The 14,976-nt window shown below is 37.5% G+C and overlaps 1 protein-coding gene across 2 annotated transcripts; it reads left to right on the plus strand.

Moving 5' to 3' along the window:
- Positions 1–922: 922 nt before the first annotated feature.
- On the plus strand, positions 923–4,683 carry LOC109220000 (inactive beta-amylase 9). 2 transcript variants are annotated; one of them, XM_019384460.1, is made up of 4 exons: positions 923–1,423; positions 2,475–2,957; positions 3,204–4,059; positions 4,428–4,683. In XM_019384460.1, exons 1-4 carry the CDS (start codon positions 1,175–1,177, stop codon positions 4,436–4,438), a joined length of 1,599 nt encoding a protein of 532 aa, XP_019240005.1. In that variant the 5' UTR covers positions 923–1,174; the 3' UTR covers positions 4,439–4,683. The 2 variants fall into 2 exon arrangements, with proteins under 2 accessions (XP_019240005.1, XP_019240004.1); XM_019384459.1 differs by lacking the exon at positions 4,428–4,683 and having other exon boundaries at positions 3,204–4,290.
- The last annotated feature ends 10,293 nt before the right edge of the window (positions 4,684–14,976 follow it).

The raw sequence follows: 14,976 nt of genomic DNA on the forward strand, positions 1-14,976 counted from the left end.
TTACCACCCAATGTTTTCATCTGTTGTTTTTTTCTTTTTCTTTTAAGGTGGTTCTCACACGTTTTATTTTCGAATTTCATACAGCTATCAATAATTATTATGCTAATTTATTAATATATAGTCCTTCTGTATAATATAAGCAGACAAAATTTTTTTGATGGCTTTAGCTTTTTCGGAAAAATAAAAATTAAAAAATTGTCTACAAAAATGGATAATTTTAAAATATTTTTGAAAGAGAAAGAAGCTTAACCAGAAATCTACACACTGCACCCTAAGAAAGGTAAAAGAAAAATGTACTCTACTTAATTCCATTTTGATTCATCATTTCAGCTAATTTAAAGTTGTTGGATAAGATATTATCATTCTTAATTCTTTATGAGAAAAAAGTACCCTCTCATTCTGAACAATGAACATGGGGTTAAATTTAACATATTATTCTGTGAATCCAGCTGGATGAAAACATATCAATTGAATAAATTCATCACTAATTTAAAAAATTAAGATCAATACATCTCAATAAGTTGAATACATATTTTCCACAACTCTCCCAAAAAAAAAAAAGGTAACAACACCCATATTTATAATTATAAATTTTTTTACTTTAAATCGAAATTGAAAACTTATTTCAATATTATTTTGATTACAAATCCTACTTAAATATTAACTAAAGAAAATACAAAATATTAAATTCTAAGTAATTAAAATTTTCTACGCCTAAGTTTAAATTAGTTTTCTAACAATCATCAAACAACATTAATTAATTCACCAGAACTACCGAGATTTTTTTATTTTTCTAATCAATCAAAATAACATTAAGCAAATTGCTAATATGCAAAAGTTTCAGAATTTCGAGCAAAAAAGGGAAATAAGAGAAAAGAAAATAAGCTTTAAAATCATGCGGCTGAATTTTCTTTTGCTGTCTAAGCGACACGTGGCTCATTCATCTTGCGGCTATTTCTATTCCTTTCCTCTTTCTTTATAAGTTGGTCCCAAATCCAATTCAATCTCCATTCCCCTTTCTTCAATTCCTTCAAAATTCTTCAATTTTTACCTATAAATCCTTTATTTCACAAATTTCTTCAAATCTAAGCCCCCTTTTTCTAGTCATATCATAAATTTCTGGCTGTAATTTTTATAAAGATTCAAACTTTTTCCGGATTTTTCATTGGAAATTATGGAGGTTTCAGTGATGGGAAGTTCTCATGTGAATTTGGGTAGAAGTGATTTGGGTTGCAGAGAAATTGGTAATTGTAGTTTTACCAAGAATTTAAATTCAAAGATCTCTTCTTTTGTAAAGATTTCAAAAATATGTGTTAAATGGCCTTTAAAATCTTTGAATGGATTCAGTTTGAAAGCCTCTGCTTGTTCACAACTTGAACCAGTTATATCAGAGGAAGATTCTAGCAACAGAAAATCTAAGCCGGTAAGCTAACTGTTTTTTTTTTCTTTTTCACTTGGGTTCTAGTTTATTAGTACTACTATTATTTCATTTGTATGGTTAAAAAAAAAGATTGGTAAATTTGACCTTCTCAGCATATATGTTAATTGTCTTGTTTTTGCTTTAAAATTTGAGGCTTTGTGTAGCTATAACAACAACAGCAAATACAGTGCAACGCCATAACCCCATAAGTGGGGTCTGGGAGGGTAGCGTGTGCGCAAACCTTACCCCTACCTTATATAAAGGTAGAGAGGCTGTTTCTGATATACCCACGGCTCAAGGAACAGTGAAGCTTTGTAGCTATAAATTATGATGAAAAAAGGACTTAGACTGCTTTGGATATTTGGGGAAAAAGTAAATAGGAAGTAAAATGGTGTTTTTTGGTTGAAATCCAGATATATAGTTGACAATGTGAATTTTAGAGAGTAACATATTATTGTATCCTGTGGTATTTTTGCCAGTCTAATCAGCAATTAGGAATGTCTATAGAACAGTGTATGACACTTTTATATCAACATTGTATTTGCTGATGAATTTGTAGGTCAATACCTGTTCTTCTTGCCATGTTGTATTTTCTTGTACTTGTGAATTCTGCATGATCTATAGCAGTGTTATTAAAAGCCATCGCTTTGTCGCTTAAAGCAATGAAGCTATGGAAGTGAAAAGTTATCGCTTCATTAGTGAAGTTATGCGCTTCAGAGATGTGCGCGCTTTAATCAACGGCGGCAAAGTGATCCCAACAAGAATGATCGCTTTTCTGAAAATCAACTTTGAGAAATTGGATTAGTATCAACGTTATTGTATATTGGATGCTAAAATTGGTTATGCTAATCACGATCTATTATTATAATATTAAATCCAACATATGTTTGATATTTTTTTTCGTAAATTGTGCGCTTCACTTCTCGCTTTTGCTTCAACCCCATGGACTTTGTTTGCTTCAAGCCTCATGGACCTTGTAATCTTCTTTTGTTTGCACTTTTTGCTTTTGAAATCACTATTCTATTGCTATATTGACATTTCTTGCTCTTCGCAGAATGATGGGGTGAAACTATTTGTTGGATTGCCACTTGATGCTGTTTCAAGCGCTAATACGGTAAACCATGTTAGAGCAATTGCAGCTGGATTAAAAGCGTTGAAGTTACTCGGTGTAGATGGCATAGAACTCCCCGTTTGGTGGGGAGTGGTTGAGAAGGAAGCCAGGGGGAAGTATGATTGGACAGGTTACCTTGCGCTTACTGAAATGATCCAAAAACTGGGTCTTAATCTTCATGTCTCACTTTGCTTCCATGCATCAGAGGAACCGAAAATCCCACTTCCAGAATGGGTTTCTCGGATTGGTGAATCTGACCCTAGTATCTTCTTTAAGGATCGGTCAGGACAACTCTATAAAGATTGTCTCTCATTCGCGGTTACTGATGCTCCTGTTCTTGATGGAAAGACTCCAGTTCAAGTATACAAAGAGTTCTGTGAGAGCTTCAAAGATGCGTTTTCCCCATTCATGGGTTCCACAATCACGGTATGAATTGTTCAGTTTAACATTCAATCTTTTGAGCATTAAAGTTATATCGGATTTAACTTACATACATTGAGATTGTAAAGAATTTATACTATTAGTATATTTTAACCTGTTGCCGTTGTAGTAAGTTACCTGATTTTTTGTCAATGTTACTAATCTCTCTTTTATGAATGACTGCCTATAGTTATAGTTTAAGTGACCTATATATGTCAAACTCATCAGTGGCTAAATTTTGTTATCTTTCAGGGAATTTCCTTTGGTCTAGGACCAGAAGGTGAGCTTCGCTATCCTTCTCATCACAATCCATCTAAAATGAACAATCATCAGGGAGCTGGTGAATTCCAGTGTTATGATGAATACATGTTGAGTTCTCTCAAACAGTATGCTGAAAACAGTGGAAATCCTCTGTGGGGGTTGGGCGGTCCACACGACGCCCCTGGTTATGATCAACCACCCATGTCAAGCAACTTCTTCAAAGAGCATGGAGGTTCTTGGGGCACGACTTATGGTGACTTTTTCCTTTCTTGGTACTCGGGGCAGCTGATTTCACATGGAAGCAAACTTCTTTCTCTTGCCTCTGAAACTTTCAATGACGTTCCAATCTCGATTTGTGGCAAAATTCCCCTTGTGCACTCTTGGTACAGAACCCAATCCCACCCTAGCGAGCTAACAGCCGGTTTCTATAACACAGTCAACAGAGATGGTTATGAAGCTGTTATTGAGATGTTTGCAAAGCACTCGTGCCAAATTATCTTGCCCGGGATGGATCTTTCAGACCAGCAGCACCAGCCGAATGAATCCCTTTCGAGCCCGGAGTTATTGCTTGCTCAAATCGCAGCATCTTGCAGAAAGCACGGAGTGGAAATCTTGGGGCAAAACTCAATGGTTGCAAATGCCTTAAATGGTTTCGAACAAATAAAGAAGAACTTGTCAGGTGAAAAAGAAGTCATGAGCTTGTTCACATATCAAAGAATGGGTGCTGATTTCTTTTCTCCTGAACATTTCCCTTCATTCACTCAATTCGTTCGGAACCTTAATCAACCAGAATTGGATTCAGATGATCAGCCAATGAAACAGGAAGAACGTGCTGAATCGCTTACTGGTAATAATCTCCAGAAGCAAACAGCTTAGGTTCAGATTCTATGTATATATTTGGACATCATCTTATGTATATCACTTAGAAATTCTAGTGCTAGTAGTACACATTTGTTGGTGATAAGTTGGTTGTAGCTAAAAGTTGCAATCATTCGGTTTATCTGTTATATATTTATTATAACTGGTATGAGAAATTTCCTTGGCATGAATTATGAAAATAACTTATGATCTTCTGCTATTTGGTTGTCTTGAGCTTGAAGAGCAAAATGAGCCTCAGCAAATGATTTGTCTCTCTGCAAATATTCACTTCTGGATTATGATTTTTATTTTGAAAGCTCATGAATTACAAGGGTAATTGGTTTTCGTATTTTGCAGTTAAAAGGTAGTATTCTTGAGCCGAGGGTCTACCGGGAACAGCCTTTCTACCTTGTTGAGATGGGGGTAAGGTTTGCGTACACGTTATCCTCTCCAAACCTCACTTGTGGGATTTCATTGAATTTCTCGTTATTGTTGTCCCTAAGTAATATTTCTTATTTTTTCTTAGTTGGACACTGATAGTAACGACCAAGATATCTACATTTTGATTGTATTACGTTCAAATTCTTAAGTAAACAAAAGGGTTAAAAATCAATTAGTAGTTGTATGTGTAGATTTGGATTTGAACCTGATGATTCATGATTTTCACTCGCTTCACGCTAGACCAAAACCTTTGTGTTATACTAGTTAATAGTTTTGATCAGCCAATTGAAGAACACTAAGTTTTGAAACAAAATATTGATTGAATAGGCACACCAATATAGAAATGTAAAGCAGCATTGTTCTTGTTTTTCACAAGTTTTGGTATACAAAGATGACTAGGTTCAGAGAACTGATCATAACGGTTTGAAATAGATTGATATTAATTCTTTCAAATCAGGCATATGATTCAAACTAAATTGCTCCCAAGATTTGTCATGTACCCAAATATGGACTAGTCGATATCTTAGAATCTCTGATTTTCTTACATAAATGACAAACCTGCCTTATAAAGACAAAACTGGGCCAAGTTTTAAATAACACAATTCCGCGAAGCAACAAACCAGGGCTAAGCTACAAAATTAGGTTTGAACGAACTCAATAATTTTTGTTTAAACTGTATATTTGTATCTAAATATTTATTAAATATGTATCAGTATATAATTATGAATTCAATAATTAAAATAAATTATGCATTTAACCGCAAGTTTAAAATTTATAAACTTCAAATCATGATTTCGCTTATATAAAGAATATAGATAATTACGATATCGTTTCTCCTTGGCTTTGAAGATAACGAAAACTGTACAGATAAGAAAGTAGGTATCGTAATAGCGGCTACCGGCCAAAATATAGAGTAACATACGACAAACAAGAAACCTCGTGAACATCGAAAAAACCTTACATCTGGCAACGTATAGCGTGTCCACTTAGGGATCGTTTGATTGTAATATGATTTATACCGGTATAGGTTATGCCGGTATAAGTTATATTGAAATAAGCTATACTGTGAATAGTTATACTGGGCTTGTTGTTTATTTATTGTTTGATAAGTTGTATTAAGAATAACAATTGCATAATCTCTAAGAAGAAGATATAAGTTATATCAGTATTAATTACCCCACCTTTATAAGGTATAAGTTATCCCGGTGTTAAAATTAACACCGGGAGCTGATTTACTAACCAAATAAAGTATTAAGGTGGTATTAAATTTTTATATCACCCTTATACCTTCTTATACCTCAAACCAAACGATCCCTTATCTATTTGTTTATAATCAAATGCCGACACTATAATTCAATGAGAAAATCGATGATATATTGATTATATTCTAGCAATGTGGTGGATTCTATGCGTATCAATTCAAATTTCTGGGCTGAATATTAGAAGCCGCAAGATTTGCTTTCTATGTCAAAGTTGCTTAAAATAATATTATTTTGATAAAAAGATTTTTGTTGGACTAGGGGAAAAAGTTGGTAAGATTTAAACATTAATTGAAAAAGATTTGTATTGTAACACAAAATATTGTGCTTGCGAAATTAAAGATAAGAAATATAGCACCAAACTGTAATATTTGATTTCAAGAAACAGTGAGGAGTATAATCAGAACATCTTAAATCTAAAGAGAATCTCCTTTCAATACTTGACTCGAGGACTTTTGATCTGACACAATTCAAGGGCCTGAGAACTTAATTTTGAGTTTGTCTTTTTCTATTTGATATATATAGATTATATATTAATTATACAAGGTTATACACATATTATACATGAATTTTATATATATATATATATATATATATATATATATATATATTGCTAAATCTACTTTAGCAATCAAAACTTGCATTGGAACGATCAGCGATGGCATTGAGCCAGAGGAGGTCCAATAGCTAAAAGCCTGAATTTGTGGTGTTATGGAGCGACGATTGCTAGCTGAAATGGTTAGTGTTAGCATATCAAAGATCCCTAGAGAGGCAATTTAATAAGAAAACATAGAGAGAGAAAGACTCACCTCTCTCTAACTAGACACTAACCACCCAGTCACAAAGGCATGGCTACATCCCCACCTCCAAATCCACCCATCGAAAAACCACCCGAACCCCCTAATATATCAACTTTAGATCCAAACTCTGCTATGGATGAAGACAACATTGAAAAAAATTCCTTCAAGGAAGTCTTACTCGATAAAAAATTGATTTCCACAATAATCTATGATCCACTCCAATCCGATTTGCACACACAGGTCTTTGAATTAAACCCGGGGAATATACCAATCTCACTATCAATTGAAGAAAAAATCAGACTCTACAAACCTTGGAAATGCTCCTTAATTATCAAACTTTTTGGGAAAAAAATCCCACATCACTTACTCAAGGCGAAACTCTCCAATCTATGGAAACTAAACGTACCACTCACCCTAATTGATCTAGGTTGGGATTTTTTTCATCGCCAAATTCAGCAAGAGGAGCCACGTTTTGTAGCTGGGCACTTCTTGTCAATCCGCAGATAGGAACCAAATATTGCTCCAGCAGAATCTAAATTAGCCATAACGGCGGTTTGGATTAGACTCCCGCAGTTGCCAACGGAATTCTATGACAAGGCAATTCCAGAACAAGTAGGCAACATAATGGGTAAGCTTCTGAAGATTGATTCCTGCACCTCCTCTATTCTAAGAGAAAGGTACGCTATAATATGTGTCCAGGTTCCTTTGGATATCCCGGCAACAATGAACGTCGCTATTGGCACCCACAACCAATCGCTCGTGTACGAAGGGGAAGGGATTATATGTACGGGATGTGGGAGAATTGGCCACACCCTGAGAAGCTACGAGTTCATTTCCATCCCCACCCAAGAAAACCGTCAAGCAACATCCACTAGAAACCCCAGCAGCAAGGGTACTACAAGGGACCAAACCTCTTAATAGCGCACTGTCCCCTTCTCCAAATATAGACGTCATCCAAACAAAGCAACTCCAGCTAACACCCAGGTAAAGAGGTTCAATGCCTCCTCAGGTACATTCCTTGATCTCAACCAAAAATCGGCCATGGATTCCAGCAAAGGTATTTCAAAATCAAAGTGGACTACAGATGCCATAGGGCCTAATGGGTAGCCATCAAATCCACCCAAAGGTGGCAAGCATGTGGACCAAACATTGGGCCTGGCTCACTATGGCCCATCTCCTATCAGCACCACGGGCAAGGCACACGCCAGCCCAAATCCAAAATACTCTGGGGCGAAAAGGCAATTACATGCCTTTGACCCAATGATAAAAGACCCTTTTTTTGAGAATATGGCTATGTGTCAGGGAGAAGGGAAAAGGGTGGAGCCCACCCAAATTTTGAAAAATGCCTCCCCCCAAATCAAGTAATATTACCGAGTCTAGCCTCCCTGATGTGGGTAATTATACTCTGATAAATCAAAATAAATTTGATAAAGTGGGCCACCGCTCAAACCCAGCAACCCAACCCAGCTCGATCCCAGACCCACAGTCCAACCATACCTACACTCTCTCCGACTGCGCCTCTCTCAATAGAGGCAATCAATTTCCTAGAAAAAATCAACCACACCATCTCAGTTGTAAAGTGACACTGAGTGTCAATCCTTCAAGATTGAGCAAAGATTTCAAACGTCCCAGCGCGAATTCCAACAGCCATCAAACGGATTATAATCAGGCAGCTTGTTGGCCCAAGTAAAGGTTTGTTTTGAAGACTGACAAAGGAACTCAGACATGAACCAGGTCCATCCCGCAGGTCCATCTCTCAGGTGCACAAAAACGGGCAGATTCAAGCATGTGGGATGCACGTGAAGGAGATAAGCTTATCTTGGTGTATTTAATATCTCCTGATCGAAAAGGTTGCAGAATTGATAAGGAGAATGACTCCTTAATCAAAGAGAACACTATCCAAGATAGGGAAGGAGTTAGAAGTTGAAATCAACTAGAACTCTTCCACCAAGGAAGAGTTGCATCAGAACTCTAGTTATTTCTTTATCTACTAACTCTACAAATTGCAGGATGTTCTCACATTATAGGGTTGCACAAAAACGCAGAAGTTAAACGTGAATTGAGAGCAAAATAGCAAGGCTTTTTGCAAGCAGTTCGTGTGTGATTCAAGTGTGCAAACCTGAAGCTACATGAACCAGATTGAAGAACCAGCTCCATAAAGAGTTTTATGTGTCTTTCTTTGTTTCTAGTTCAATTGTAGTAGGTGTTTTCATATTGTACCTTTCAGCTTTTATAGAAGCAATTGTATTAGGTACTTAGAGTGTTCAAGTTAGAGTTAACTTGAAGTTGTCGCAACAGTTGAGGCTGTGTGCCACAACGGGATTGGAGTTAATCCTAGGTTTACAAAAGAGTTTTTGTAAATGCAGTTTTTGGCTCAGTGATTTTAGTGGAAGTTTGGGAAAATCCTACTGAGTAGTAGGTCGTGGTTTTTTCACCTTTTGAGCCAGGTGTTTTCCACGTAAAAATCTCTTTATTCTTTATTTTCTTTATTTATTATTCCGCAAACAGTAGTAGTTGGAACACATAGAAGAACCCGGTCCTTCTATAGTTCAGTTAAGCGAAAATTGGGTACCACACAAAGCACCCCCCTCTTGTATGGTATTGACGTTTAAAACATCACACCTGAAGAGATACATCTTTTTTCAAGCATAACCGTCAATCTCGCCAAAAATTCACCTCTCAATGGTGAACCCAAACAACCCCAACCCTTAACAGAACACCAAGCCCCTAATAATGTCCACTCTTCAATTACCACCGGATTTGATGCTGGAATCTTGGCTGGAGATAGCTCTGCATGGCCACTCCCAGTCACTGCAAAAATGATGGTTGGGCTAGTCCCAATCTCCATCATCATCCAAGATCCACATTACCTGGCACGACTGGAGGCCCATTTCCTTCATCAAGGCTTGTCCAACTTTGGCCACCAACTATGGCTGTCAACTCTCCTCCAAGCCTAATACATGGGCACACAACAACCCATTTCCCTGGAGGAGCTCAACAGCTGATGGGGAAACTGTGTCAAACAATGCCTTTCTTTCCACTAATGGACCTGAACATACCTTTTCCATCATCTGCCTTCACCTTGTGGCTACAAGTGAACTAGCTTACTCCCCTGCCATCAACCCAGTCTACGATAATGGACCAACTAATCAAGGAGAAGAACCAGACCCTAGTGTACCTTAAGGAGTCAAACTCAGACCTAGGAAACATCTTAGAAAAGCTAGGAGTCCCAAAAACAACAGTACTCATTATGCAAGAAGCCTAGGTGATCGAGTTCAAAGAGTCGTTTGGAGAAATGCTTATTTCTCTCTGCCCCAGAAAGCTAACAAGCTGCAAACTAAATCTCCAAGTTCCCTCATCTCCAAAATTAGGGAACTCGGCGTTAGCAATAAGCCCTGTGCTGGGAAGAGTGAGAGCGACCCCTACGGGAAAGAGGAAGGGCCTTAAGAGGAAAGCCCCATCTCAAAACCCTTTACTGATGAACTTCATAATATGGAATGCGAGAGGATCCAAAAATGCTCAAATCCGCAGACACTATGCCTCCATGGTCAAGCTGCAAAACCCTATTGTCCTTGTTCTCCTTGAGACAAGAATGGTTGACCATATGCATTTGATTGTTGAGCTCCAGTTCAGAGCTCAATTCCAATCCCCGCCACTGGGCAATCTAGAGGAATTGCTGTCATGTGGAAGCATGACCTAGTGAAGCTTGAGGAGGTCTGTACCACCCCCTAGGGTGTGCATGTCATGGTGAAGGTAACTCTTGATGACTCTAAATGGCTTTTCTCTACTATTTATGCTAGTAGTAACCTACATGATAAAATAAGATTATGGCAGTCCCTTGAGGACATGGCCTTTGTTTATAAAGGTAGATGGCTTGTAAGAGGTGACTTCAATGAAGTCCTCAAAGCCAGGGATAAATTTGGGGGCAACAACATTAATAATAGTAGGAGCAATCATTTTTGGAGCTGTTTGAATCAATGTAGACTTGTTGACCTAGGTTTCAAAGGCTCAAAGTACACTTGGTCTAATAAAAGATACACTACCAGGCAAGACCTTATCCTAAAAAGGCTGGATAGATGCTTTGCCACTGATGACTGGATTGAGACTGTTACCCACCTCCCTGAGCCACTCTGACCACTGTCCCCTGCTTATCAACATTACTAGTCAATAATACAGTGATCATAGAAGGCCCTTTAGATTTGAGTCTATGTGGTGTGGTCACCTTCCCCTCCATTTTTCAAAGTAGCTTCAGCTCAACAGAAGATCTGTTGGGTGACACCAACATATTTAAGGATAAAGTGACCACCTAGAATAGGCATGTCTTTGGAAACATCTTCCATAAGAAGAAGCACATTTTAGCTAGGCTTAATGGCATCCAAAATTCTAATGCCTACCCTTTCAGCACCTACCTTCAGAACTTAGAATCAAACCTCCAAGCTGAGTTCTCAGCTATCCTTAAGAATGAGGAGGATTTTTGGAAGCTCAAATTCAGAGTTAGCTAGTTATGTGAAGGAGATGCTAACATTATGTTCTTCCACACAACCACCCTCAACAGAAGAAGGAGAAATAGGATTCTCAATTTAACAGATGAGGTAGGTAATCATATTAAAGACCCCAACCTCATCAAAGAAACCACTAGAGGCCACTTTGCAAACCTCTTTACCACATCCCATACCTCATCTATCTAAAAGAGGTACAACAGTGAGGACACCCCTCTAGTCTCTACTGATAGCATGAGGGTATCCCTTGATCAACCCCTTAGGTACTCAGAAATCAAGAAAGCCATGGATTATTTCAAGCCCTTTAAGGCCCCTAGGCCTGATGGGCTGCACCCTTTCTTCTACCAAAAATACTGGACCATCCTATCTACCCAAGTCAACAACTTTTTCCAGAAGTTATTCACCACCTCAACCATGCCCCCAGAAGCTAATAGGACCCTCCTGTGCTTGATCCCTAAATGCCAAAATGCCACTATGCTTAAGAGTTTTAGACCAACTGGGTTGTGCAACACTATGTATAAGCTTGTCACTAAAATCATAGTGAATAGGATAAAGCCCTTGATGACGTCCACAACACACCTTGATAAGAGATATGATACGGTCGTATGCAATATAAATTACCCAACTATGAGCCAGGGTCGAATCCACAGGGAGTTATAAGAGGTGTTAGGAGTATATACTTGATAAGAGTGAATGGAATAACTAAATTTGCGCTTCCACAACAAAGTGTTGATTTCTACTTCTACTACTACTCTAGTAATTGCAAGCTAAGGAAAAGAGATTAGAAATGAACGATTGTTTTTGATGGTTTTTCAAATAGTTTAAAAGCCTAGGGATGTGACCATAACCAAGGTGTTCGTCTAATGGGAAAGAGACTTTAATACTTGTTTTGTTGATTGAGGTGTATTATAGCTCTCAACTTTACATTACCCACTCAATACCTCTCGGTCAGAGAGTGATTTTGCCCAATTTGGATTTCTCAAGTCCAAATGGGTATCAAACAAAATAGTTGATATGCGCTCAAGTCGGGTTCTTACTATCTCTAGTTTAAACCCTTTAATTAGACTAATCAAACTCTCAATTAGCCCAATTCTTTGTTAACCAAGTTGTCCTAGACTAGGTCCCTCTTTCTCAAGTAGAGACTAAGTCAAAAGGACATGAATCAATGCTTGCAACCATTAATTCTAAAATTGAAGCATGAACTAAGCTAAATAATCAACATCCAATCATAAACAAGCATTTAATTAAATACCCTAAAGTTTTACTTACTAGGTTGGGTCAAAACCTTAGTAAGAACCTAGCTATTCATAATAGAAATTGAAAAGAATAAAGAAGAAAAGATAATTAAACTCATAATCAAAGGTTAAAATGATAAAATGTAATTTTTAAACACTAAAATAATCACAAACTTCCTAAAATGGAAAAAGGTAACGGCTACAACAGATTTTTCTTAAAAACTTGACCTAAATTTTGAAACTCGTCTATTTATAGTGGGCCAAAATTCACTGACAAAAATGCCCCTCGGGAGGTTCAGCGACCGCACAACTCCATGTGCAGTCCGCATATTTCTTCAGCTGGCAGGCGAGTGGGTTTTTGCAGCCGCACATTTGTGGATTGCAGCTGCAAAGCAACTTCTGCGGCACTTCAGCAAGGCGTCAGGACTTGGTCCTTTTGCTTATTCTCTGAACTTTCAATTTTTGTTAGTGAAGCCCTATTCTGCGACTGCGCAATTCATGTGACGTTCGCACATTGGTCGAAATCCTGTTGGGTTCTATTGCTTGGTTTGCGACCATAGATGGAATTCTGCGATCCGCAATTTTTTCTGCGATCGCAGAAATCCTTCTGCAGACTGCACTTCCTTGCTTCTGCGGCTTTTAATGCCTTATGCTTTGGAACACTCCTTTTTGAACCAGATTTCATCATGGGAGACCAAAATTTCAACATTCCTGCAATTTGCACAATTTCATTAGTTTCAGGAACGTAATCAATACTTTCGGACTAAAATAAAAGCAAAAAGGTACTAATAAGTAGTCAAATCCCCATTTATCAACTCCGCCAAACTTAATTCTTTGCTTGTCCTCAAGCAAATAAATTATTTTCCACCTCCTAAAGTTAAGGGTCATTTCAGTGAGTCATAGGTGCGCCATTCACACATCAGTTGGGACCAACAATCACCCATACTGCTCATGTGTTATTAACAAGGCGACAAGTCAAATATTCATGCACATATAGTTCTAATGTGACATTTGAGGTTCAAGAATTGACTTTATTAATCAAGGACGTGGACTCCAAACTCTTCCTCCTTTACTTTCTATTTGCCAAGATCACTTAAGAAATTAGCACTCAATTCGAAGATTCATGAAAGGCTCACTCATCAAGTACGACTTCAAGTACCATAGGCTTACCCCTCATGTAGATCGCCACTAATGTAAGCTTACTCGGTTTGAAATCAAGTAGGACTTCTTCCGGGATGTAATGAAGGCTTTTGGATTAGGGTAGGATACCATATGGGTAAGTGGTTATACCTTTCCTTAAGCACTCCACACTTTCATTTCTTGGGTTACTGTCATACCCCTTTTTTTACCTCACAAACCCTCTTAAAATTATAAAAAGATCTTTTTGAAGCTCAAAAGGGTTTTTATTTAGAAAGTGACAAAAAGATTGCTTTTCGAAGGATTTTCAGAGTCTCCACCTAGCATTTAATTTCGGTGTGCCAAGTCACCGTTTTAAAAAAAAATAATAATTTACCTTCAAAACACATTTGACTCCTAAACCAGTTTGCACCAGAGATTCAGGGTAAGGGGGTTTATTTGACTCGGGGAGAAGGTGTTAGGTATTCCCCGAGTTCCATAACTAGTACGGTTGCGTACATGATCAAGTTGGCTTTTAGAATATTCCAATTGAGGTAAAAACACAGAAAAAGAAAAATAAACACACCAGAGGCTTGAGGTCGTCCCCACCTAATAAAAGGAATAAATATAAAAATAAAAATAAAATACTAAAGTTCTAATCTAGGCCTCCTCGCATCATCCAGTGTCTAGCCTTCGTTTACATGTATTTCGGGGCATTCCCCGGATAAAATATTTACAAAGTCTAAGGGGCATTCTCCTAAATATGAACTAAGGGACCTCGAAGAAAAGGAAGAAAACCTAAAGCTTGCCTACCCGAGTGATAACGACCTAACACATGCTTCTATCGGTTGAAAAATAAAATATTAGTAAATTTAGTGTTAAACCCAATTTATTGCATAAACTGAGACCAAAACCCATATTTCACTTAATTTCAATTAACAAGATTCTCTTTGCCAAATACTGACCTCACGACTTATTTAGGTGAAACAATCAAATACACATTGATAAAATGTTCTGACTGAACTCATTAGCACGTTAAGTAGCTTTTGTTCTTCAACACATATTTATATTTGCATAACATTTCCTTATACTTAAAAATTAAAACTTAACAAAAAAACAAAGATTACCCAAACCAATATGAAGCAGAGAAGGCAAATTGTTCGCATAACAATGGCTAAGGATACGATAGCAAATAAATACAGTATATTCACATGAGAAAAGATAAGGAAGAAAAGTTTAGAATTAGACCTCTGTAATGGATATGACCCTGACTGTTTTGGAACTTGACAATGTATACGACCACGACCGGAGAAAATTCGTCGGCGACTTCAACAGAAAACTCGAACTCGACCCTTTCCTACGTAATCTTTCGCGAAAACAGAGCTTGAGCTATGATGTTTGGGGCTGTTTTGATGGAGATTTGTTGCTCGTTCTTCAGTGCTTTAACGATGAAAATGGTAAGCTTACATAACTGGTTTTTGAAGCGATTTTCATGGTGTTTCACGGCAATTTTTGGAATGTTTCGCAGCTGGTTGTTATGCTTTTTTTTTTTTTTT

Source organism: Nicotiana attenuata, unplaced genomic scaffold (genome assembly GCF_001879085.1).
Source record: "Nicotiana attenuata strain UT unplaced genomic scaffold, NIATTr2, whole genome shotgun sequence".
Lineage (NCBI taxonomy): Eukaryota > Viridiplantae > Streptophyta > Magnoliopsida > Solanales > Solanaceae > Nicotiana > Nicotiana attenuata.